The sequence below is a fragment of the Lytechinus variegatus genome, chromosome 17 (genome assembly GCF_018143015.1).
Source record: "Lytechinus variegatus isolate NC3 chromosome 17, Lvar_3.0, whole genome shotgun sequence".
In the NCBI taxonomy this organism is placed as follows: Eukaryota; Metazoa; Echinodermata; class Echinoidea; order Temnopleuroida; family Toxopneustidae; genus Lytechinus; species Lytechinus variegatus.
In genome coordinates this window covers 25,956,504-25,978,272 of record NC_054756.1, presented here as the reverse complement: position 1 = coordinate 25,978,272, position 21,769 = coordinate 25,956,504, and the positions used below count along the sequence as shown (strand labels likewise).

Sequence of the window (21,769 nt, the reverse complement as noted above, 5' to 3'; positions counted from 1 at the left end):
TCAACCATTTCTATCACTGTGGAACAAACTGTTAATCTTCAGACAGCAAAGACATGTAAACTTTTCAATTTTGATTACAAACGACATCTACTTTACATTCAGCAACCCCTTTCTCTTGACAATAATCTTAGCCGCATTGTTTCTTTCCTTCTGTCCTATCTTATGCCCTATGTATTTTTATGACTATCATGTAACTATTATGTTTTTGTCTCGCCTGCATAGCAGAGCGAGACTATAAGGCGCTTCTTTTCCGACGGCGGCGATGGCGGCGGCGTCGTCAACATTGAAATCTTAACCAAGTTAAGTTTTTGAAATGTCATTCTCACTTAAAACGTACATGTATGTGGACCTAGTTCATGAAAGTTATAGACATACGGGTTATCAAGTATTAATAGACATCCGCCCGAGTTTCAGGTCACATAACCAAGGTAAAAGGTCATTTATGGTCAATGAACTTAGACCATGTTGGGGGAATCAATATCGAAATCTTAACCAAGGTTAGGTTGGTTAAATGTCGTCATAACTTAAAAGGTGCATGGATAGTCACCTAGTTCATGAAACCTGGACATATAAGAGTAAACAAGTATCATTTAACACCCGTTCGAGTTTCAGGTCACATGACCAAGGTCAGATGTCATTTAACATGTTAAAGCTCAATGAACTTTGGCCATTTTTAGGGGTAATTGTTAAATTGCCATCATAACTGAATGTTCATGGATATAGTTCATGAAATGTGGACATAGGGGTAATCAAGTATCACTGGTCACCTTGCACAATGTCATCTATGGTGTCAAAGAACGTATTGTAATATTATATAATTAATGTTTTTGTGAATGATTTATTTTCATGGTCGTTTTCAAAGTCAGCCCTGCTTCTATATTAAATCTCGTACTTTAGGCGAGACTGCCAAAGGCGCTCCTCTTGTTTCTTTGCATAAATGTATATTTACATTTTGATCTATACTGATGAGGTATTTTTATCCTCCTACCCTTGCACTCATTCATTTCGATGGTATTTCTTCGATTTCATTTCACTTGTGTTTTACGTCATCGTATTCAGTGTTCATATACAGTTTTATACGATATGAAAGCAATTAAGTTTGTTAAAGTATCAATGATTCACCGCAATTGGCCTGAATTGATAATTTTGATAAACCTGATTTTTAACCACATAATGAATTAAAATCATTATGATTATTAAACTATGATGAAGGGTATCTTAGGGGCTTTTTTACTTTCTTTGCAAAAATATTATTTCCTTGACCCTTGCTGATCAGGATTTTTCCCTCCTATTCTTCACTCCAACATTTCAATTGTATTTCTTGGGTTTCATTTCACTGGTCTCAATATGCCCAAGCACATTATATGCGATATGAAATTAAGGCAATTATTTTGTTCAAGTATCAGTGATTTACCGCTTTTGGCCTGAACTGATCTATAACTTCATGTGGCGCCTTTTGGTAACAGCGTCAATATTACGTAATCGGTTGTTTTTAAAGGGGAAGTTCACCCTGAAAAAAAGTTTATTGTAAAAATAGCAGAAAAAATAATAAAAAATATTGCCGAAGGTTTGAGAAGATTTCATCAAATAATTAAAAAGTTATTAGAATTTAAATTATTTGATTTGTGACGTCATATGCGAGCAGCATTCCTACATAGCGAATGGTAAAAAATCAATGAAATGTCATTTTCTCAGAAAATTAAAAATGGTTTTCACTGTAACTTTTGTATGTCATTAGACAAACTATTTCACACCCGATCATGAAAAGAAAACAAAATTAAGTTATCAGGATTCAGGAACCATACAAAATTTGAAATTCATACATTTTACATTACATAACACATGGGGCATCTGCTCGTTTATGACGTCACAAATCCTAAATTTTGAACTCTAATAACTTTCTTACTCTTTAGCGGATTTTCCTCAAACCTTCACCAATATTTTTTATTATTTTTTCTGCTATTTTTACAACAAAGTTTTCTTCGGGGTGAACTTCCCCTTTAAGTCTCATTATGCATTGTTAAAGGCAAACAAAATACGTCCAGAAAATAAAAAAATTCGATTCAACACAATCAAAGAGCGAGCGGAAAACACATGTGGGCTTTATCTAAATCATGTAAGATTTGTATAAAAGAAAACAAAAGTAACTTGGCGATTCCAAGCAAAAGCCGACATTTGCCCCAAATTTATATTAACTTTATTTCAAATCTAGATCAAAGCTTTCTATTAAAACTGAAATGGAAGTTCATAAATACAAACGGTGATGATCATAGTTAGCCTCATTTTTTTTCTTCTAAAGATTTTGATAATACCGTCCACATCCTGAACAATGAACTCCGAAATGTTTCTGACTGGTTAAAAGCAAATAAGTTGCCCCTGACTGTCAAAACTAGATGCATCTGTATACAACAAGAAAAGTACCCCCCCCCCTTAAACAAACATCCATAATTTCCGAACGAATGGGAGTTTTTAACATATTTTTACATGAGCATGTAAGTAATTTTACAAGCTACCCTCTGAGTAAATGTTATGGACGTGTTCTATGCCATGCTTTAGTGAGCACCGCTTGAAGGCAAAATTGTCACTTTTCAAAAGTTAAGAGCCAAATATCATGACTGATTCCACTTTACTATGGAACGAATTCCACATTCTCATCATGGAAAATAGAAGGCTTTTAAAAGTACTTTCTAAAGGACGATACAACTTTATTGGCTAAATTTCAAGGTTGAATAAACACGAGTCAAAATTTGCTATAATTTTATTTGTTTACACATTTCTATCGATGATCAAAGAATGATCAAATATGATGACAATTATTTTGGGGAAGAGTATCTTCAACAATACTCATCGTTTTACGATTCAATGAACATTTAATGAAAACAAAATTACGATTTTCAAATATCATTGGCAAGTATTGTTTCATTTTCGTTACTGAATTATATTTACTCAATTTGTTTCGTTATGTTCATGACCAATTATCATGATTCAATGACTCAAAGGCATTTAATCAAACATTCACGCTTGAATAAACATCAGCTCTTTTGAAACGGTATTGGAAAAAAATGCAATTGCTAACTATACGGATATCTCTGTAACAAACTTCCTTGAATAGTTCATTTGATTTGATTTTTATGAAAATCCTGATGCTGCTGTTTTGACTTCCTCTCTCATAGACATTGTGTACATTATGGGTGTAAATGTTTTGTATTTTGTATATTGTAAACCCTGGCTTGTGGGGAGAGCTTCTTAACAGAAATTAGTCTTTCTTTTAGTCATTCTCGGCCACTAGCCTGTGGTAATTTCTTCCTCTTGTACATATTATTGTCGTCTTTTGCCTGAAAATGAAATTAATAAAATTAAATAAATAAAAAGTAACCCCTTATGCTATATTGTGGAACGTTTTTCAAGGCTGTCTTTAGCAATGTCATTTGGCAGTAATGTTTATCAACCTATGGGCAGAATTTTGCGCAAAAATGAAATCGATTTGTTTATTTATGGATGAATGAGCACGCGTCAAAGTGGAGAAAAGGGGCATTTTCAATGTCACAGACTCATTTTGAGGGGTAATAAAGTGAAAAATGGGGGCAAATTCGGTTTCAAACGTGATTTAATTGCTGTTGTTATTATCATCCATCATTCATATTACCACATAGTTTTCGAACTCTTTAAATTTTCATGGTTGAATGAGCACATTTGAAAACTTGGCAAAGAATACTCTTTGTATTCTTTTCCTAACAATTTCTGTGGATCAGTTGAATTTATGGACAAATCAGTCGTGGATCCAGAATTTTAAAATGGGGAAGGGTCGAGTACTAGTAATTGGGGAGCCACCAACATCTTCAAATCTTAACATGTTTAACAAGTTGTAGAGGATACTACCATTAACCCCTATGATCATGATACGTCACAAAAATTGTACTCACTGAACCATAAACATACGTTATCAAAATTGTGTGTGGAGTGGCTTAATGATGGATAGTAAAACAGCTTTAACATCATAAAATTCACCTAAAAACAACCTTTTCCCAGCTTTGTATTTAAAATAATCTGAAAAACGATTCTTGTGACTTTAAAGTAACAATTGTCATTTTTAATTCAATCTTTGATAACTCATTATTACATGACTCTACTGATCAATCTCATTTTTCACAAGGAGTTGCTTGTAGAAAATTACCTACAAAATATCATAATTATTTTGTTTCAAAATTATTCCGTTCAAAAGTTACAGGAATTTGATATAGGGGGACTTACTTTTTTGTTGTGAATATCTAAAAAAAAAATTTATTTGACACGACCCCACATAATATTATTATTTAATTGATAACGCTCATATTCATATCGACAATAAACTATCTAATTAAGGTTAAGATGTCACATCAGATAATCTTTAGAGTTTGTTTTGTAAAAGTACATATACCTGCCGCAGTTCAAGTCCACCCCAGAAAATGTTGAGTTGAATAAATAGAGAAAAAAAATCAAACGAACGGAACGCTGAAAATTTCATTAAAATCTGGTGTAAAATAGGAAAGCTATGACATTTTAAAGTTTCGCTTATTTTTCACAAAACAGTGATGTGCACAGTTCAGTGACATGCAAATGAGAAGGTAGATGATGTCTTCCTCTCACTATTCTTTTGTTTTTTATTGTTTGAATTATACAGTATTTCATTCTTTTACAGATTTGACATTAAGGACCAACTTGACTAAAGCTTATAGTATTAAACGATGCTAATTCCACATGTTCTTGGAGGAAGTAATCGTATTTCACTTGGCATTTAGGAGCAAATTATAATATTTCATATAATAAAATGCAAAAGAAATAGTGAGTGGATGACGTCACCAGTCTCCTCATTTGCATACCGACTAGGATGTGCATATATGACTGTTTTGTGAAATTAGCGAAAATTTAAAATGTCATTTATTTATTTTACATTCGATTTCGATGAAATTTTCACTGTTATGCTTGTTGGATTTTTCTCTCTTACGTCAAATCAACGTTTTGTTGCGGTGGACTTGTCCTTTAAGAAATACTCATCTTATATAAGATTTGATATTAAATCATGAAAAGAAAGGTAATAAGTTGAATTTCAATAGGACAAAACAAATCAAGTTCTGTTTGCAGCCCCTCAGTCAGATTCATGCAAACTTTTGTTGAGAAAAAGGGAGATAGAGAGGAAGTAGAAGAAGAACTAGTAGAAAAAGGAGAAATTAAAGGAGAAGAAGAAGAAAAGAAAAGAGGCATACGCTACAGGAACAATCATATCTGAGCGAAGAAAAAATAGTGGGAAATCCTAAAGTTATCGGGGCAAACTGAAAATGATTGTAAATTGTTTTATCATCCTCTTTTGTGTGATTCAAAGAGATTGAAACGAAACAACGTAACGCATTAATTAATGTAATACCTACCTGTCTCTGAGTCTGATAAAAGTTTAGCAAGGGAAATGACCATCATCCAAAATTGCGTCTGAAATTCTAACAAAAGTGATTAAGCGTCTCATTAAATTATTATTGCCAGAAATGGAAGACATTCCTATCGTCCTCCTGCTCCCTGAAGCTCTATTCATTTGATGTACCATTAATATCAATGAATTAATCAGATCTTCTTTTTCTTCAATTTGCATAAAGCATTGTTTGATCTGATATTTCATGCCGCCTTTTATTCTTGTTGATCAAAATGTGGTGAGATTTGCATTGATGCGCTTTCTGTATACACAAAAAGTGACACTGTTTGCAATCAGCTACCACCGTTTATGGCGCCTGCATGCATTCTCTGCCACTCGCAGACACACGTACCTCACTGACACACGTACCCCCCTAATATGACAAATGCTGTATGAAAGTATACACACGCGCGTCTTCAGAGTATGGCATTTCGCCGCCACACACCATTGAGTTTAGTACATTGCAGAATGATGCTAGCTGTTGGGAAGAGAAAATGAGAAAGAGAAAGATGAAGATAGGGAGAGAGAGGAGGAAGGAAGGGAGAGAGAGAGATGGGGAGGCAGATCTGTCGACAGTACACCCATGGCAGTGAAGATGCGAGCGTTAGAAATCTTTGCGAGGTGAACCTTAGCTTAAGTACACACCAACTGCTGTAACACGAGATCGTGTCTCCATGGCAGGGATGAACTTTCCGTTATCTTGCCCCACTTTCATGTCTTTCGTCTTGTAGTCCCTCCTTCTGAGGTTTTTGTCTCAAAACATTTTCACTTTATTTCATTTATGGAGAATAAAGATATCAGTTCAATTCAACCCCAATAATCTCACAAGTAAAGGCGTGTACTCAACAAAGCGAATGACACTTCTTGAAGTAAAAGAATAAAAGAGTACATAAAAATATGTGTATTTATGTATTATACAAGGATGTGAATGGGTGTGTGTCGTGTCGAGGTGCCATGGACGAGTGGTCTAAGGCGCATGTGTAGACATTCGAAAGTCCGAGTTTCGATCCCCGTCCACGGCGCCATTGCCCGTGAGGAAGGCAATCGACACAGGGCTCATTTTAGTTGTTTGTGTATGTTATTTAACAAGTCCACAGCAGAAAAATGTTGATTTGAATCAACGAAGAGAGAAAAAAAAGCATAATGCGGAAAATTTCATCAAAATCTATGTAAAATATAAATAAGATAGTTATGACATTTTAAAGCCTGTGTATAGCTTTGGTAAAGGGTCAATAATGTGATTGATAATCGAATATCATCTAATATGACAATCTTACTGAAGCGTAGAGACCGTTAGATATTTTTCCAACTGCACTTCTCTGAGAAAATTTCAAATATTCAAATCTTGGATATATAGCGCCCTCTCTCGGCGATGCTTGTTTTAAATTAAAAAAATGGGCATTCAAGCACTTATCTTATAAATTTACTGATTAGATATCCAAAAGTTACAGACAAAGAACATATCTTGAAAGTTTCAGCCCATTCCATGATTTGGAATAGGATTTAATTGAAAGACAAAAACACACATATATTTTAATTTGATCGGGTGACCCGATCAAGTTAAATTTCCATGTAAAATCGCAAAATTTATCCTGTAAAACACATTTTCATTTCATATCCTCCACATCATAACTGTTATAGGGCATATCCATTCATATTAGCTAGCAATGAATTGGAATAGTGATAGGTGCATTTTGGTGGATTTACCAAAACTATACACAAGCTTTAAAGTTTCGCTTATTTTTCACAAAACAGTTACTAGTATATGCACAAGTTAGTAAAATGCAAATGAGAGATGATGATGTCCCACACTCACTATTTCTTTTTTTTTATAGTTTGAGTTATACAACATTTTGATTTTTATATATTTGACATGAAGGACCAACCTGACTGAACCACTAATGTTAAAAACAATGGTATTACCACATTAGAAAATTAGAATATTTCATTAATAAAAAAGAAATAGTGAATGGGTGTCGTCATCATTTCCAGCATTTGCATACCGACCAGGATGTGCATATAACTGTTTTGTGAAATTAAGCGAAACTTAAAAATGTCATAAATTTCTTATTTCACATCCTATTTTGATGAAATTTTCAGTGTTGTGCTTATCTTTTTATTCGAATCAACTGTGTGTAGGGGTGGACTTGTTCTTTAATGATGTTCGAAAAATAATTCTTGTCAATGTCATCCCGTTTAGTGAGTAGAATGTATATTTGGTTATTGAAATAGAAAATATCTCAAATTGCATGTGGTGTTATAAATATTTCGTGAGAGTCAAGTAAATATGCCCGTTTTCCATCACCTTTCCAGAAAGACAGCTTAAGGCAATCTGTATCCTCAGTAAATCATCACAAATCTCTACACACCTCGCATCAGAAAAAATTATGGCCCGGATTTGTTTTCTTTCAAGTTCCTTGATGGTCACTAGATGTTATAGGAATTAAAACAAAATCTCTTAACAAACTTCCTTTCATATAGCCGATGTATTGGCTCAGTTGGTAGACCGTCCGTCTCACAACCGGGAGGTCGGGGGTTCAAATCCCGGCCCACGATCAATTCGGCAATACAAATTTTCGGAGTATTTAATTTCATGTCTATTTCGAACAATAAAATATGGATATATATATATATGTATGCTGTAGTACGTGTATAACTTCACACATATGTATATATATATATATATAACAAGGGTGCAGAGACCACTTTTCCAAGTTTTGGTAAAGTGGGTCAAAAGTGGGTCAAATGTGCACTTGATAGAATATGTTTTCCAAAGTAATGAAGTGTTACTTGAGGCATTGTGCAAAGTATCTACCTTCTATTAAATTCGGCATTCGGCCCTGTAAGTCATCAAAATCTTGGAGAAGAGTGGCAAAAATCTTATTTTTAATTTTCCCCAAAGGAAATAATCACATCAGGCGCGGATCCAGGAGGCGGCCGAGCCGGCCCCCCCCCCTATTTTTTGACAACCTGCAGAAAAAAGTGTACTCTTTACCTTGATAGAAACTACGAAAAACAGAAAGAAAGGTAAGAAAGAGGTATTTTACCCATGATGGGTAATTTACAGCCTCGTAACGACCGGCCCGACCCCGAAGGATACCCCAAAAAAGGTGACGGGAAGAATTGGAAAATATACTTTATATAAAAATTTTCGCTCGCGCTTCGCGCTCGCATTGCCTGTGTAATGAATCCCATTCAAGAGGGTTAAATGACACTAATATATAACCAATATATATACAATATATCCAGTTCTGATATCAATTTGCACACATTTTTTTAGCTCGCACAACCTTTCATTATTTTGTTTGATTTACACAAATTGTTAATGTGTATCAAAATGTTCAGCTCGCGCTGCGCGCTCGCATTGTTTGATTTGTGAGAAACCTATGCTCTTTGGAAATTCTTACCAAAATTTGTCAAAATGCTCCTTTATCATGTCAGTATATCAAAAAAAATTAAGCTCATGCTTCGTGCTCGCATTAAATTGTTTGAGACACACAGCTTGTTTATTTAAATAAAAACGCGCTTAGACTGTTCATTTTTTTTCAGGTCAAAATATCAGAAATTTTGAACTCGCGCTTTGCACTCCTATTATTTAATTGGTGATACTTGTATCCTCTTCATTAATCACTAGAAACAGTCCTAATTGAGTCACTTTTCACGCTACTATATGATAAAATTTCGGCTCGCGCTTCGCGCTCGCATTGTTTAGTCGGATACTTATCTTTGTTCATGATTATAAAAAATGCTCTGAATCTTCAGTTCTAAGGACATAAAATATCAAAGATTTTTAGCTCGCGCTTCGCGCTCGCATTATATATTAAGACCACATGAGATACCTTATATTGTTGTTTATAGCAATAAATACTAACACATACTTAAAACTTCAGTCTTTAGTTAGGACTACCCCCTTAAAAACCAACAAAAAAAGGCCAGATAGTAGCGGCCAATCAAAAAAATGTTGATCAAAATAGTTTTCGGCCCCCCCTATTGGCGAAAGCTGGATCCGCCCCTGCACATGGCGTGCGGTCAGGCGCTCTCGGTGGCCTTTCAATGCCATGGTTGAGGGCAACAACGCAATTTCCAAACAGTCTATCAAGAATGATGCTGGAACGATGGGCAGGAGCGCCGTCCTGAATCCACCAAAGATGCCTGTACACTCCTCACCACTGTCTCTCAAAATTATGGTCCAACTGTGTTATGATCTCCTTGTTAATGGTGTGCATGTACATTCACTTATTTACACTCCTTTGGAATAAAAAGGGTCCAATCAAAAATATTTTTGCCAGCTCCGACATCGATGAAAGTATTGACATCAGCTGCATTTTCATCAATTTTTCAAAAACTTGGATAAAGTGGTCTCTGCACCTTTTGTCTTCAACATCAATGAATTCGGTCATGCGTAGCGCATATTATGGCACAAAAGAGTATTAATAGAAAGCTGATGGGTTTCCAAAATTAAATATGCTTCAAATATCAGCCATCTTGATTTGGATTATCTTTTTCTGAAACACACTGTATATATATTTATATATTTAACATATATATGTTCATTTTTTTATTTGGTTGGTTCTGTCAGCTCGCAGGTATAAGTTGCTGGTCGTGGAGATGAGAGAGCGGGAGCGAGGGCGGGAGCGCAGCCCTCAACCATCACCGGGATCTCAATCACAGAATGACCGTACCAAAGGATCCAAAGCCTGCTGTTTCTGCTGGTGCTGCTGCTGTAGCTGCTCGTGGTAAGGTCGCCAAATCCCATATCTTTGTTAAAAACTCGTTGGGCCAGCACATCACTGGAACAACAATTGTGAAAACTTTAAACAAGTTAAACATTTTTAACCACCTAGTTTAGTTGTTATTGAAGTCTACGCAACTTGTTTAAAACTGTAAACAATACTTGTTCGAGTGACAGGCTTGAAACATGTGCTTCAAATTTTAACGGCATTTTTGTGTGTGTATCATTTAGGGTGTTACGTACGTTTGCCTACATATCCATGAAAAGCTTTTCTGCTTAGCATGATCTTCTCTGTAAACTGAGCAGAAAATTATTATTTTTGTTTTAACCAAAAAGACCTAAAAGTAATTTCTGCCGTCTATAACTGTCAGTCATTGTGACTGATTAGCCTAGACGTAAGACAGTTTCATTTGTAATTTGTTACTATACCAGCTTGGCGTTGTATTGGTGTAGCAGAAAGCTGCTTTTGCTGAGTTACTATAAGGAGTTACCTCAACAGAAATAGAAGACATTTAAAGAAATTAGATGTTGTTTGAAGGTTTGCATGGTGGCATGTACAATTGCTGATGTGGTTTACGGTACACCATGTGGAGTGTTATAAAAACAGTGGATAGGCGAGAAAGTGGAGATTTGAGAATAGAGTATTCTTTCTTGAAAATAGTCCTGAAAAGGACTGTAAACCAGAAGGAATGTTGAGTGAGAACAGCTTGAGTAGAAGAGCTGATGAGGAGGTGCTGGCTTGAGTCGGCGAGTAGAGATGATGAGTAGTAGAGAGACTCGACTATAACACTCCACATGGTGTACCGTAAACCACATCAGCAATTAAAGAAACTAATTTTCTTATTTTCTTTCTCTATCCAGCCTAACGATGCGGAATACTACTAGTGACTCGAACGGGAAGAAGGATACACCACTCGACATTGTTAACGGGGATTCAAACGAGATGTTAGTTTCCTCCATTTTTTTTAATCTTCCGATTAAAATTCAAACAAATGACATATTTTTAACTACCACACGTGTCATTGCTGCATTCGGGATAATGTCAAGTGTCAAGTTGAATTATCCCATTTTGCTTTTACTGTTCTTTCATACTCTAGACTCCATTTAAGTACAACTTTCATTTAAGAATGCATAAACTATAATTTTTATCATATTTTTTTATTTTGCCTCGGGATAAGAATATTACCAAAGCAACGCTGTGAACGAAAGGTTTGTGAAAATTACATGGGCTTCATGTTAGCTTTATGATACCCTTTACATAATTTGAAATGCCGCAGTAATTTGTTGAATTTGAATGTCCATGCTTTACCCAAGTTAAGTTCAGGGCCCCGTTTTACAAACAGTTACGATTGATCCAATCAATCGTAACTCTATGGAAATCCATCAGTGTCATAGTTTTTTTCTACAGGAAATTTGCAAAATGTCCTTTGCAAACATAGGGGAACACACGTTATTGTCAAGAAATCAATGGATTCATTGATATACATTGATATCTTGAAAATCTTTTGAACAAACATTTTATATGTTGACTTTGCTGGCGTTCCATATTTGCGATTGAGCTAATCAATCGCAACTCTTTGTAAGACGGGCCACTGCTATGCTTAAAAAAAGGAAACTGAGCTGTAATAATTGATATTTCAGGAATCGATGGCTAGAGATGATGATGATGTATGTAAGACCAACAATGGAGCATTTTTCTTCTTACAGAAATAAAACAATGGAACCTTATACTTCTATAATCGTTTAGAAACGAATGAACGAACCAGTACAACGGGTGTGATTTGAAGACTTACCCGATCCCCCCTCGATAATTTGAGGATATCATCCCCCCCCCCCCCCGGGACTGACACCCATGATATCGATACAAACAAGACACTTAAATTCATATCTTCATTACTCAAATTATTAATTGAATGCATGATTTTAAAAACATATTTTAAAAAGACCGGCAAAGTTGTTTGGAAATGAAACTCTTGAAAAAGTTTAATCTATCTGCCAAGGTTGACAAGCCAAGAAGGAAACCGACTTATTCAACTTTTCAATAGGTGATAATTTCTTAAGAGCACTTATCATGGTTTTTAACCGAGCTCGTATAAATGATGACCGCTTTGTAACTTTTTAAAGTCATGTTAACCATTCTGTATTTTTATTTGTTGTTATAGGCCGACCCTAGAGGAGATAAGACTATGGCATCAATCGTTTGACACTCTTATGAGTAGCGGAAGTAAGTTTTCAAAGTATAAAAAGTTTTGTTTATAATCTTAATAAGAAATTTTCTATTATCTAATCTTGATACTAAGTACATTCTGTTCCATTCTTTTGTTGATTCGCCTGTGTGAAATAGCCTTTTTGGATAATATTATTACGGGAAATAATATTAATCTTGATATTGTTATTTCATTTTTTTTTTTAATAGAGGGGAGAAGAAAATTCCGAGAATTCCTCCGCTCGGAATACAGTGAAGAGAACTTGTTATTTTGGCTTGCCTGTGAGGAGCTTCACAAGGAGACAAATTCAGCCTCGGTGGAGGAGAAAGCAAGGCTCATTTACGAGGATTATATATCCATTCTTTCACCAAAGGAGGTATTTATACCCTTATCCTGTCATTAGGTGATTTCATTCCCAGTGTTGGGGCCCATTTCATAAAGGACTTACAACTGTTGTAACTTTGATATTATGGCAACTACCATGGAAACGTTGATTCTGATTGGCTGCTGAGCCCTGTTACCATGGAAGTTGCCATTGTAACAAAGTTACAACAGTTGCAAGTCCTTTATGAAACGGGCCCCAGGTGTTGATGTTGGAAGCACAATTTGGATTGCGTGTCCTAGCTCCACAACCTATTATGAGTGCTCACAAAGAGTCCTGGGGCCCGTTGCAGAAAGATTTGCATTTAAACGCAAGTCAAAAAATCAATCGCAAGTCCCAAATACGCGCTGTTGATTGGTTGAAAATCAAGTTGCGCGTGATTTTTAGAGTTGCGTTTGATTGCAACTCTTTCTGCAACGGGCCCCTGGGCTCCGTCACACAAAGATTAGCGATCAATCGCTAAATGAACTGACCAACCGAGATCAATGTTACACGCGCATTTGTCACAAAATACTGACAAGGAACCAATCAGAAGTGTTCTTTCATATTTACTATTCATCGCAAACCTTTGTGTTACAGAGCCCAGATCATGCTGCTGATGGCTCAACACCCAGTGGGTGACTTTTCAGGACCATCTTCATTTTATGTTTGGTGCTACACTCGTGTAAGAATTGACCAAACACCGAACACCGAAATGTCATCACTGATCTTGAAATCACATTGGTTGAATTTACATCTATAGTAACGCAGAAAGTATCTAGTTCACGATCATGCACTAAAATGGTGATATCGCCACACGCCTGGATTTCTATACTTTGATCGCCTCGTAAAAAAATACATTTTGTCTCTCCTGCAAAGCAGAACACTTACAAAGGTTGGGCAAAAAAAGGCCAAATTTTTAACCGTCACTGGGCAACATACTGCCTACACAACTATTTTTTTTAATCTGTCCAAATCGGGTAATACGAACTTATAATTCTGTAATATTTTGTTTTCAACTGGATAATAATTGCCCACAATATATATATTTTACCAACACACAGTACCCAACACAATAGACAGTATGTTGCTCAACATTTTAAGTGTGTATAGGGGCCGGTTTTCCGATGGCGGCATCGTCAACATTGAAAGCTTAATCAAGGTTAAGTTTATGATGTGAAAGATGTTATCATAACTTAGAAAATATATGGACCTAGTTCATGAGGTAATTAAGTATTCCGGAACATCCTGCCTGATTTCCAAAAAACGTTTCTGGATACTCATACGGCTACTCGACTAGGATTGTATGTATTCCTTATGTTCCATGACGCCATGCCTTATTCTGACACAAGTCAAATTTTACATAAGCAGAGAATAACTCCTGATCGCTCAGTCGTAAACAATAAACATAATATAAAATTTTGAGAAGTTTGTGTTTTAAATATGTAAATGATTTGTATTCATAATTTATTTTCTTTCTACTGAATTGACAATTTTCGAGGTGTAAAATCTTCTCTGACTGGCTCGGTATACAGTTCTTAATTTCATCCATCCCTCTCTTTTACAGGTTAGCCTCGATTCAAGCACACGCGAGATAGTGAATAATAATATGGTAGATCCAACCATTCACGCGTTCGACGAGGCTCAGAAACAGATCTACATTCTCATGCTACGGGACTCCTTCCCGCGATTTTTAAATTCCAAAATGTTTCGCAACCTCATGGAGACAGCAAGTCGCAGGGAGCCTTGACTAGAGACTAGTTCATCGTTATGGTAACGACCTCATACATCTCGTCTCACATGTGGATGTGGCATACACCATTGATGACTTGTTTTATTAATTAGGTTTATTTCATCTGTTCGTTGTATAACTCGGCATACTTTTGAGCGAACATCATCAACGTGTAAGACTTCATTCGTATCATGCCGTCGTCACAACATTATACTGTATTTTTGTGTAGACATGTGTTTCTTTTTTTAAACGGAACTGGTCTTTATTTCTTATTAGTGTGATGTGAGGTTGTGACGTTACCTTCTGTAGACAGAATGGCACACACCTCTGGTAGGCATCGGGTAGTGCTGAAAAGCGATGAGCCGGATCTTGCAGGAGTCTCCCATGTGTCGAATCTGGCCTTCAAAAATGGCGCGAAAGTCTCACATTGGATAATGGATGAACGTTGCAATCGCTGTGTGTAGATCGTGACGGAGTAGTGGAGTTAACATCACAGCACATGGGGTGTTTAGAGAATTAGCGCGCTTTTTGTTTCTTATGAGAGGGAATGTTACGCACGTTCATCTGCACGAAACTATGATGTAGTGTTTCAACCTGTCGCGTCCATCGGCTGTTTATGTCGTCTTGATTCACCACGTTTGGGTCCACGTTTGACACCACGTGCTCATCAGATGAACAGTAATTGTGTAACATGTTCTTCAAAAGCGTCTAAATAGTGTGGAGACATTTTGAACAATCATTGTGTGTGTCAAAAAAAGAAATCTGTTTTCAAAGCACAAACACCGTAGAGATTTTTTGAAAAAAAAAATACAGCGGAGAACACGAAGCTGTGAATTTTGTCTGTCATTCATTAGAAGAAAAATCGTACAGGCCTACGCTTTTTTATAACCAATAACTTGAGCTCGCGAAAAGAAACGGTGTCGTGTACTGTACCATTTTGTTGTCAATTGACGCACGGATTGCCTACGCGGAGGCTTCGCCGGATGTGTGGCGGTGGGCATGATATGGAATCGACTAATTGTTTCTTTTCCTCAGTCTCGCTAAGGATATATATAATCGATTCTATTCCATCCGTTTTGTGCATCCGGGTTTTCAAGTGTCCTTTTGTTGATATCTCGTTTGTAACCAAACAAAAGACAGGCATAATGGACCTTGAGGACTTTAACAACTCATAAAAAAACTGATCATACAACTGTCGAAAGAACAGCGTATCAAAAGCTCATTTCTTCCAGGGAAATTTACAAAGTAATATCACGTGTACATTTTGGCTTTCTTCTAGAATGCAAATGTTATTTCCATATTTTTTGTGACAATTTTTTTTCTCGACTTTTTTCTGACTCAAACCTCGTGGATACTTCGCTTTAGCTGCCTTTGAGGACCACCAATACCTTCCACAAACGTTCCAGCGAAATATACCCGTTCGCACCAATGACATGACCGAGCCTCGTTTTGGAACCACTGAGAGAAGAATATGGTTAGCGACAACTCCAGTGATTCCTCACCGTCGATGTGTCAGTTTATTTTTATTGATTTGTTCAGTCATCCAGAGTTGTAAATCTAGATGACCGTTATTTGATTGATTGTTTTGACCAAGTGTGATATCAGCTGGTGATCTGATGTTGACTACTTCGTGATGATAGATCTGCTGTGACACTGGACGCATCAGGGAAGCTGTTTGCCAACTTCTGCAGAATTTGGACAACTGCGGGTGATATACGCACGCTTCGGGTATGTGTACTGCAGAATGGCTCAGGAACCAAGATATATCCCCGCCAACTTTGGGTCATACAGACCTATAACAACGTAGTGAAAGTTACGTTTCAAACAGTAAAGAATCAGACCTCAAGGGGACATCATGATAGGCCTAAGCCATGAAGAGTATCTGAGTTACAAGTAGTGTTAAAAAAGTGTTTAGGCAATACCTAAGATTATAAAGGCCAGAGTATGTTTTTTAGTGCAAAAATCACTATAAGATGGTCAATTTTACGTATTTGTACAAGTTTAATTTTGAAGCGGGGAGGGGACCAGTGTATTTCTCTCCATTTTGAATTGAAAGATCCTCTATGGTGCTCACAGTCACGTTGACAGTAACTATAGGTGATCTTGTGAGATGGTTTATGTGCCTAGTTGTATTGAAAATAATATGTCCCAGAGGTTCCCGAGAGAATATGCAAGTCCTCTCGAGAGCCTTGCAACTGTATTTTCTACCATTGATTTTATTACAAAGCCATTACGATTTTTAAGTTTCGAAGCGTTGGGAAACGGTTGCATCAAGTTCAGTGCCAATGTCTAGATACGTTCAGGGCAAGCAGGTAAAGTATAATACAAACAAAATCAGGCAATTGGTAAAACTGATTCGAAGTGATTTGAATCGAAGTCACAATCAATGCTTTATTGCCATAGACCATCCGTTTATTCCAAATTATTTGGACTTTACGACAAGAGCCATCTTGACACCGGTAGGAATAAAAAAAACAAATGGGGAACTGCGTTGCCTCGTCACGTTCGGGACCCTGGCTCACAGAGCATAGCAATTAATGGTACAATATTATTTTTCCGATTGATCGCATCAACCACAATGTAAATTCAGTTGTGAAAATCATTCTTACGACGGGCCGTACGATCAATCGCAAAGCATTGTGTGTTTTTTTTTGGCCCTTGTTCACAGAACTAATGTTTTGGTAGAACAAAGAACATGTTTGTGGGATCCTTCTTTTACATACCTAGGAGTATACCTATTCGTTTGGATTAATCTATTTCTCAGCCTTCTGTAGAGCACAGGGGGTTCCGTTCTATGCGTTAAACCAGGAAATGTTTCACAAGACACAAAGATTCAAATGTAACTTGGAATCCCTTTAGAACCGCACTTTAGTTCCCAATTGCTTGCGGTACATATGGCCTTAACACAGTCAACTTCTGCTGAGTTAGAGGAAGTACGCTGTACTGCATTATAAATCAATCAGATTTAATATCATGTGCGCGTCTACCATCAGACCGACTTTCAGTTACACTTCGATCCTTGTGAAACAGTCCTAGGGCGTAAATTCTCCGTTGATGGAACTCTACCGTATTCCCATTTTGAGTCCCGACGCCGAGGCATATTGTCATTCATGGGTTTGGGTGAAGCAAACAAAATATTTGATGTTAAGCACTATAGGTGTAAGAATCGTAGTAAAGAAATCTTTGTGGACGTAAAATGATGCTTTTGAATTGTATTTTGAATTTGTTGTAAGTTGATTTTCAAGACAATGGGATACGTCATGAAGTAGTTCAGATACTGTTAAGGTACTACCGATGACATGCTGTTTTGAATGTTACGTATGTTTATACTGGAATGCCCTCTGAATCCATTGGCTTCACTGCACAATTTCTGGGCACGAACACTACGAATTAAATGTCCAAGGGAAATGTAGGACGCTTGGTCCTATTGTTTGACTAACTGTTGCTGTGTGCCAGGAAGTAGACTCCTCTCCAGTGTTTGTCTTGCAGTTAGGTGTTTCTTGGGCTTTTTGGTAGATATAGTTCTCTACACAGACAAGACGAAAAACGAGGTTCAACGGCTAACGACGAGTCTACTATATTGACGAAATTTTAATAGAGAATTACACACGTGTATATAGTATTTGATAGACTTATAGGTATGTGTTGAATAAGAAAACAAATGTCGGACAGTATAAGGCTTGCGTGATTCTAGCTGCCTCCACAGAAAGGGACCAAATTTACCAATAAACATTTTCTGCCAATGTTTCAAGCGGTAGAACGTGTGAAAGGGGTCGCAAGCTGATTATATGTTCACATTTATGACATATTTTGAATATTCCAGTTTTGTTGTTGGTTGTGATTATTGGTGTGTAAGTAGTGACAGAGCCTTGCAGCCAGATTTGAACAAAATAATTGTCACGATGTCGTGTTTTTTTTAATGTGAATGTCCTTTTGTAGTTAGTCCATGTGTTGCTTGATAGTGCTTTTTACTGTAGTATTTTTTATTCGAATTGATTTTTTCGGTTCCCCGCTTGGCAATATTTTTTTTTCAGTTTCGCTCCTTATGCATTATCTTGTTCTTTTTGATATCGAAACAAGTCAAAACAGTAATTGCCATCGATAGCGTTTATTTAATTGAACATAATTATAGTTTTCATGGTGACTTGCAATCATAGCTGTAATGTCTTGTTGGGGAATGGATCTTTAAACTCATTTAGTCGTTGCATGGCGACAAACCTCACGCATTTCTGCTTTAAATCCAGGGTATTTCCCACTTTGAGGAACAGTAGGAAGCTGACGGAATGTGCCCAACTGCCCGACAATGTTTAACTGCTACCTGAGACCGAATGTAGAGTGGTTTAAATTTTCCTGTCTTGGTTGAAGGTTCACAAAGAACATGAAGAAGGTTTGAAAGACGAGACTTTATCGCCACTAGGAATGCTGACTTATACCTCGTTCCAAATGCCGTGCGATCAGTGGCGGAAATCTCTCCTAAAACGGTAGGGGGACAAGGGGCTGGAAAAATTTGACAAGCAAAAAAAAAACAAAACAAAAAGGTCATTTCGCCCTAAAATACAGGTTTTATTTCGATTTTATATGATGTATTTCTTACCATCATAAAAGACCACAAATAGTAGGGGGGCATTTGATATTGTGTCCCCCCCTTTTTTTAGTAGAGGGGACACGTCCCACCCCCCCCGGGGATTTCTGCCCATGCGTGCGATTGGTTACGGGCGTCACGATTGGCCTTTCGTAAATGATCGCGAAATAGTTTGTGAACCATTCATTTTTTATCTACAATCAATACCATTGCCTCGACTGATGCGATCTGATACGATTATTACGATATCTCCACGATTAAAACCAAGTTTTCAATCGTGGTGCGATTCGTGATCGTGGGAACTAGGTATTAGGCCTACAATATACGGTCAAAGATTAAAGAGTTCAAGAGATCCCTAGCCAGCACCTGCTTTCAATAAAGTGTCCATGCTGCGCGCAAATTGCAATGTTTACTACTTCTTTCAATGTGAATCATTTTATAAATGATTCTAGTTCTGCTGTTCATGCGGCTATCCGGAAGTTTAGGAAGTTTAGCGTATCTTAAGCATGACCAGCGAAATGTTCCTATGGCCTACAGAACATAGAGATTTTCGCCACCATGACGCAAGACTAACTCAAGAACAAAATAAATGTACTGTCTAATGCCTTTTATGACAATGAACAACCAAGAAGTCTTTGTCTAAAATTGGTGAATCAAAACGAGAGTTTCGTCCTGCATGGACTCTGCATTTCTTCGTCAGCTCCGAAACTTAGGACGAAACCGCTGTTCCGGTTTACTAATTTTCCAAACACCTCCCAGCTGTGCTTTGTCATTACCTGGATGTTTTCAGTACATTGACTGTGTCCTGTAATCCGTTCTGCCTCGCGGTTAGAAAACTATGTAATATCATTATGCAGGTCAGGGTAGCCACGTGAATCTCTGCCTTCCTGGATTTCTTCTTAATGTATTTAATGAGTGAGTGGGTGACTGGTGTTCCGCCGCCGGATAGGTGTCCCTGGGCAGGTATCGTTCTTCACTCGGAACCGTATCTGCCGGTTTGCCGCGGTTTGATTTTCTTATCATTTATATCCTATTAACCTTTTTGTTCGATTGTCGATTGTACAGTCACACCAACAAGAACCGACCCCAAACCGATCGGAGCTATGACGTTATTGCCAATGAATTATCATCGATCGATTTGGAATCGGCTTTCTTGTCGTGACTGTGTTTTGTTATTTCATCAGTCTGTCCAAATAATAATTGGCAAGGGTTAATGATGGTTAGGGAACGCCTTCGTAATGGGTTTTTTTTTTGCGGATAAGTCGTGAGAGTGGGTGAGTAATCTTGTTCAAATTCTGTCCTTGGGAGTGACATATGGTTTCTTTTCTTTCTAAATCCTATCAAAGGGGCAGGGCGGTGGTTCGGAGTACATAATGGTCTCTTCAAAATACAAATTTCATAATGGATATTTCTCTTGCTATTAGTCAGAAATAGGACTTATTCTTGCTTCAAATGTAGTCATTATCATAGGCCCATCGACAATAAAATAAATTGGTGAATTCCTAACGGTTTAAATGTCCAGTTGACATTGATTAGTCAAAATACAATTCACTATTTGAACATTTATCTCATTGTCTCTTTTCTTGAGCTTTATGATATTCTTTTATTTTACATAATAATAACAGAGAAAAAAATCATGGTTTATAGTTTCTTACATTCTATCTATGCCAAAGATAAAGTTAAAGATAATTGTTATGATTGTATGTAAGACGAAATTAAGAGTTTTGACACATAGTTGAATTACAGTTATATCATACTACCAATTTCTGGCTGAATTCTGATGGGTCATAAAGCTAAGTGAAACTGGATGGTAACTCAGGTCTGCAGAAAATTGGCAAAGTCAGTGACTAATTAGCAAGTTGTAGGCCCTGTACGATCTGTTCCCTACCGTTATACACCCTACAAAATAAAGTGCTAGGGGTGCCAGCTTGTAGCACTTTGGGTGATACAAACAGCACGCGACATGCTACATTGAGCCCCAAGTGTATGAATGCTGAAAGTCCGTATCCCGAACTTGCAGGCGATATACAAGCTTCAATCTGAATTTGCTGAACTTTAGCACTTTGTGCTTTTTAAGAGTTGGGTATACAGAAGTCTCAACCTCTACCATGGGTACCATGGTCATGTCATGCAACTGGTTCGAAGCAATTAAAAATAACTCTAGTTTTGTGATTGCAACGGTTGGTACCAGTACAATTCACTGGTTCAGTCACTGGTGCATACTCTTGATCTGTCAGTGTCGCTACCCTGTATGTGTAGTGACCACCGCAAACCTTACGATTGGTCTGCGACCCGATTTTGGAATAAAATGTAGTAGAATTTCATGCTAATATGAAGACATGGAATATCTTACTGCGTAGTGTTCTAAATCACCTATATATCTTCATATTATGACTATGCTATTATTCCTATTAGAATAAAGGCGAATCTAGTAATGACGTCATAGCAATCATACGATTGGCTACGATTTTAAACTAATATGGCCTTCACTCCAAAAGGCTTGCAATCATCTGAAATTGTTATATTAATATCTTTTCATTTAATTTGAACCTCAAATAAGAAGATACATTTTATTCACGTTTTCAGAAAATGAGCCGAATGTGATTTGTTCCGAAATCGGATCGTGGACCAGTCGTAAGGTGTGCGGCGGACTGAAAATCCGGCATTACAATCACACCAGCAACGCTGACCCCAGACCAACGGTGGCTATTTCGT

The 21,769-nt window shown here is 37.0% G+C and overlaps 1 protein-coding gene across 1 annotated transcript in view; it reads left to right on the top strand.

Annotated features, from left to right (window-relative positions):
• The window catches only part of LOC121430765 (regulator of G-protein signaling 20-like), a 32,491-nt gene extending 17,173 nt beyond the window's left edge, over positions 1-15,318 (top strand). The window contains exons 2-6 of the mRNA XM_041628155.1: positions 10,020-10,176; positions 11,034-11,117; positions 12,335-12,396; positions 12,589-12,755; positions 14,308-15,318. Coding sequence (XP_041484089.1) covers positions 10,020-10,176; positions 11,034-11,117; positions 12,335-12,396; positions 12,589-12,755; positions 14,308-14,490 — 653 coding nt within the window. The 3' untranslated portion in view covers positions 14,491-15,318. The remainder of the gene's footprint in view (positions 1-10,019; positions 10,177-11,033; positions 11,118-12,334; positions 12,397-12,588; positions 12,756-14,307) is intronic.
• The last annotated feature ends 6,451 nt before the right edge of the window (positions 15,319-21,769 follow it).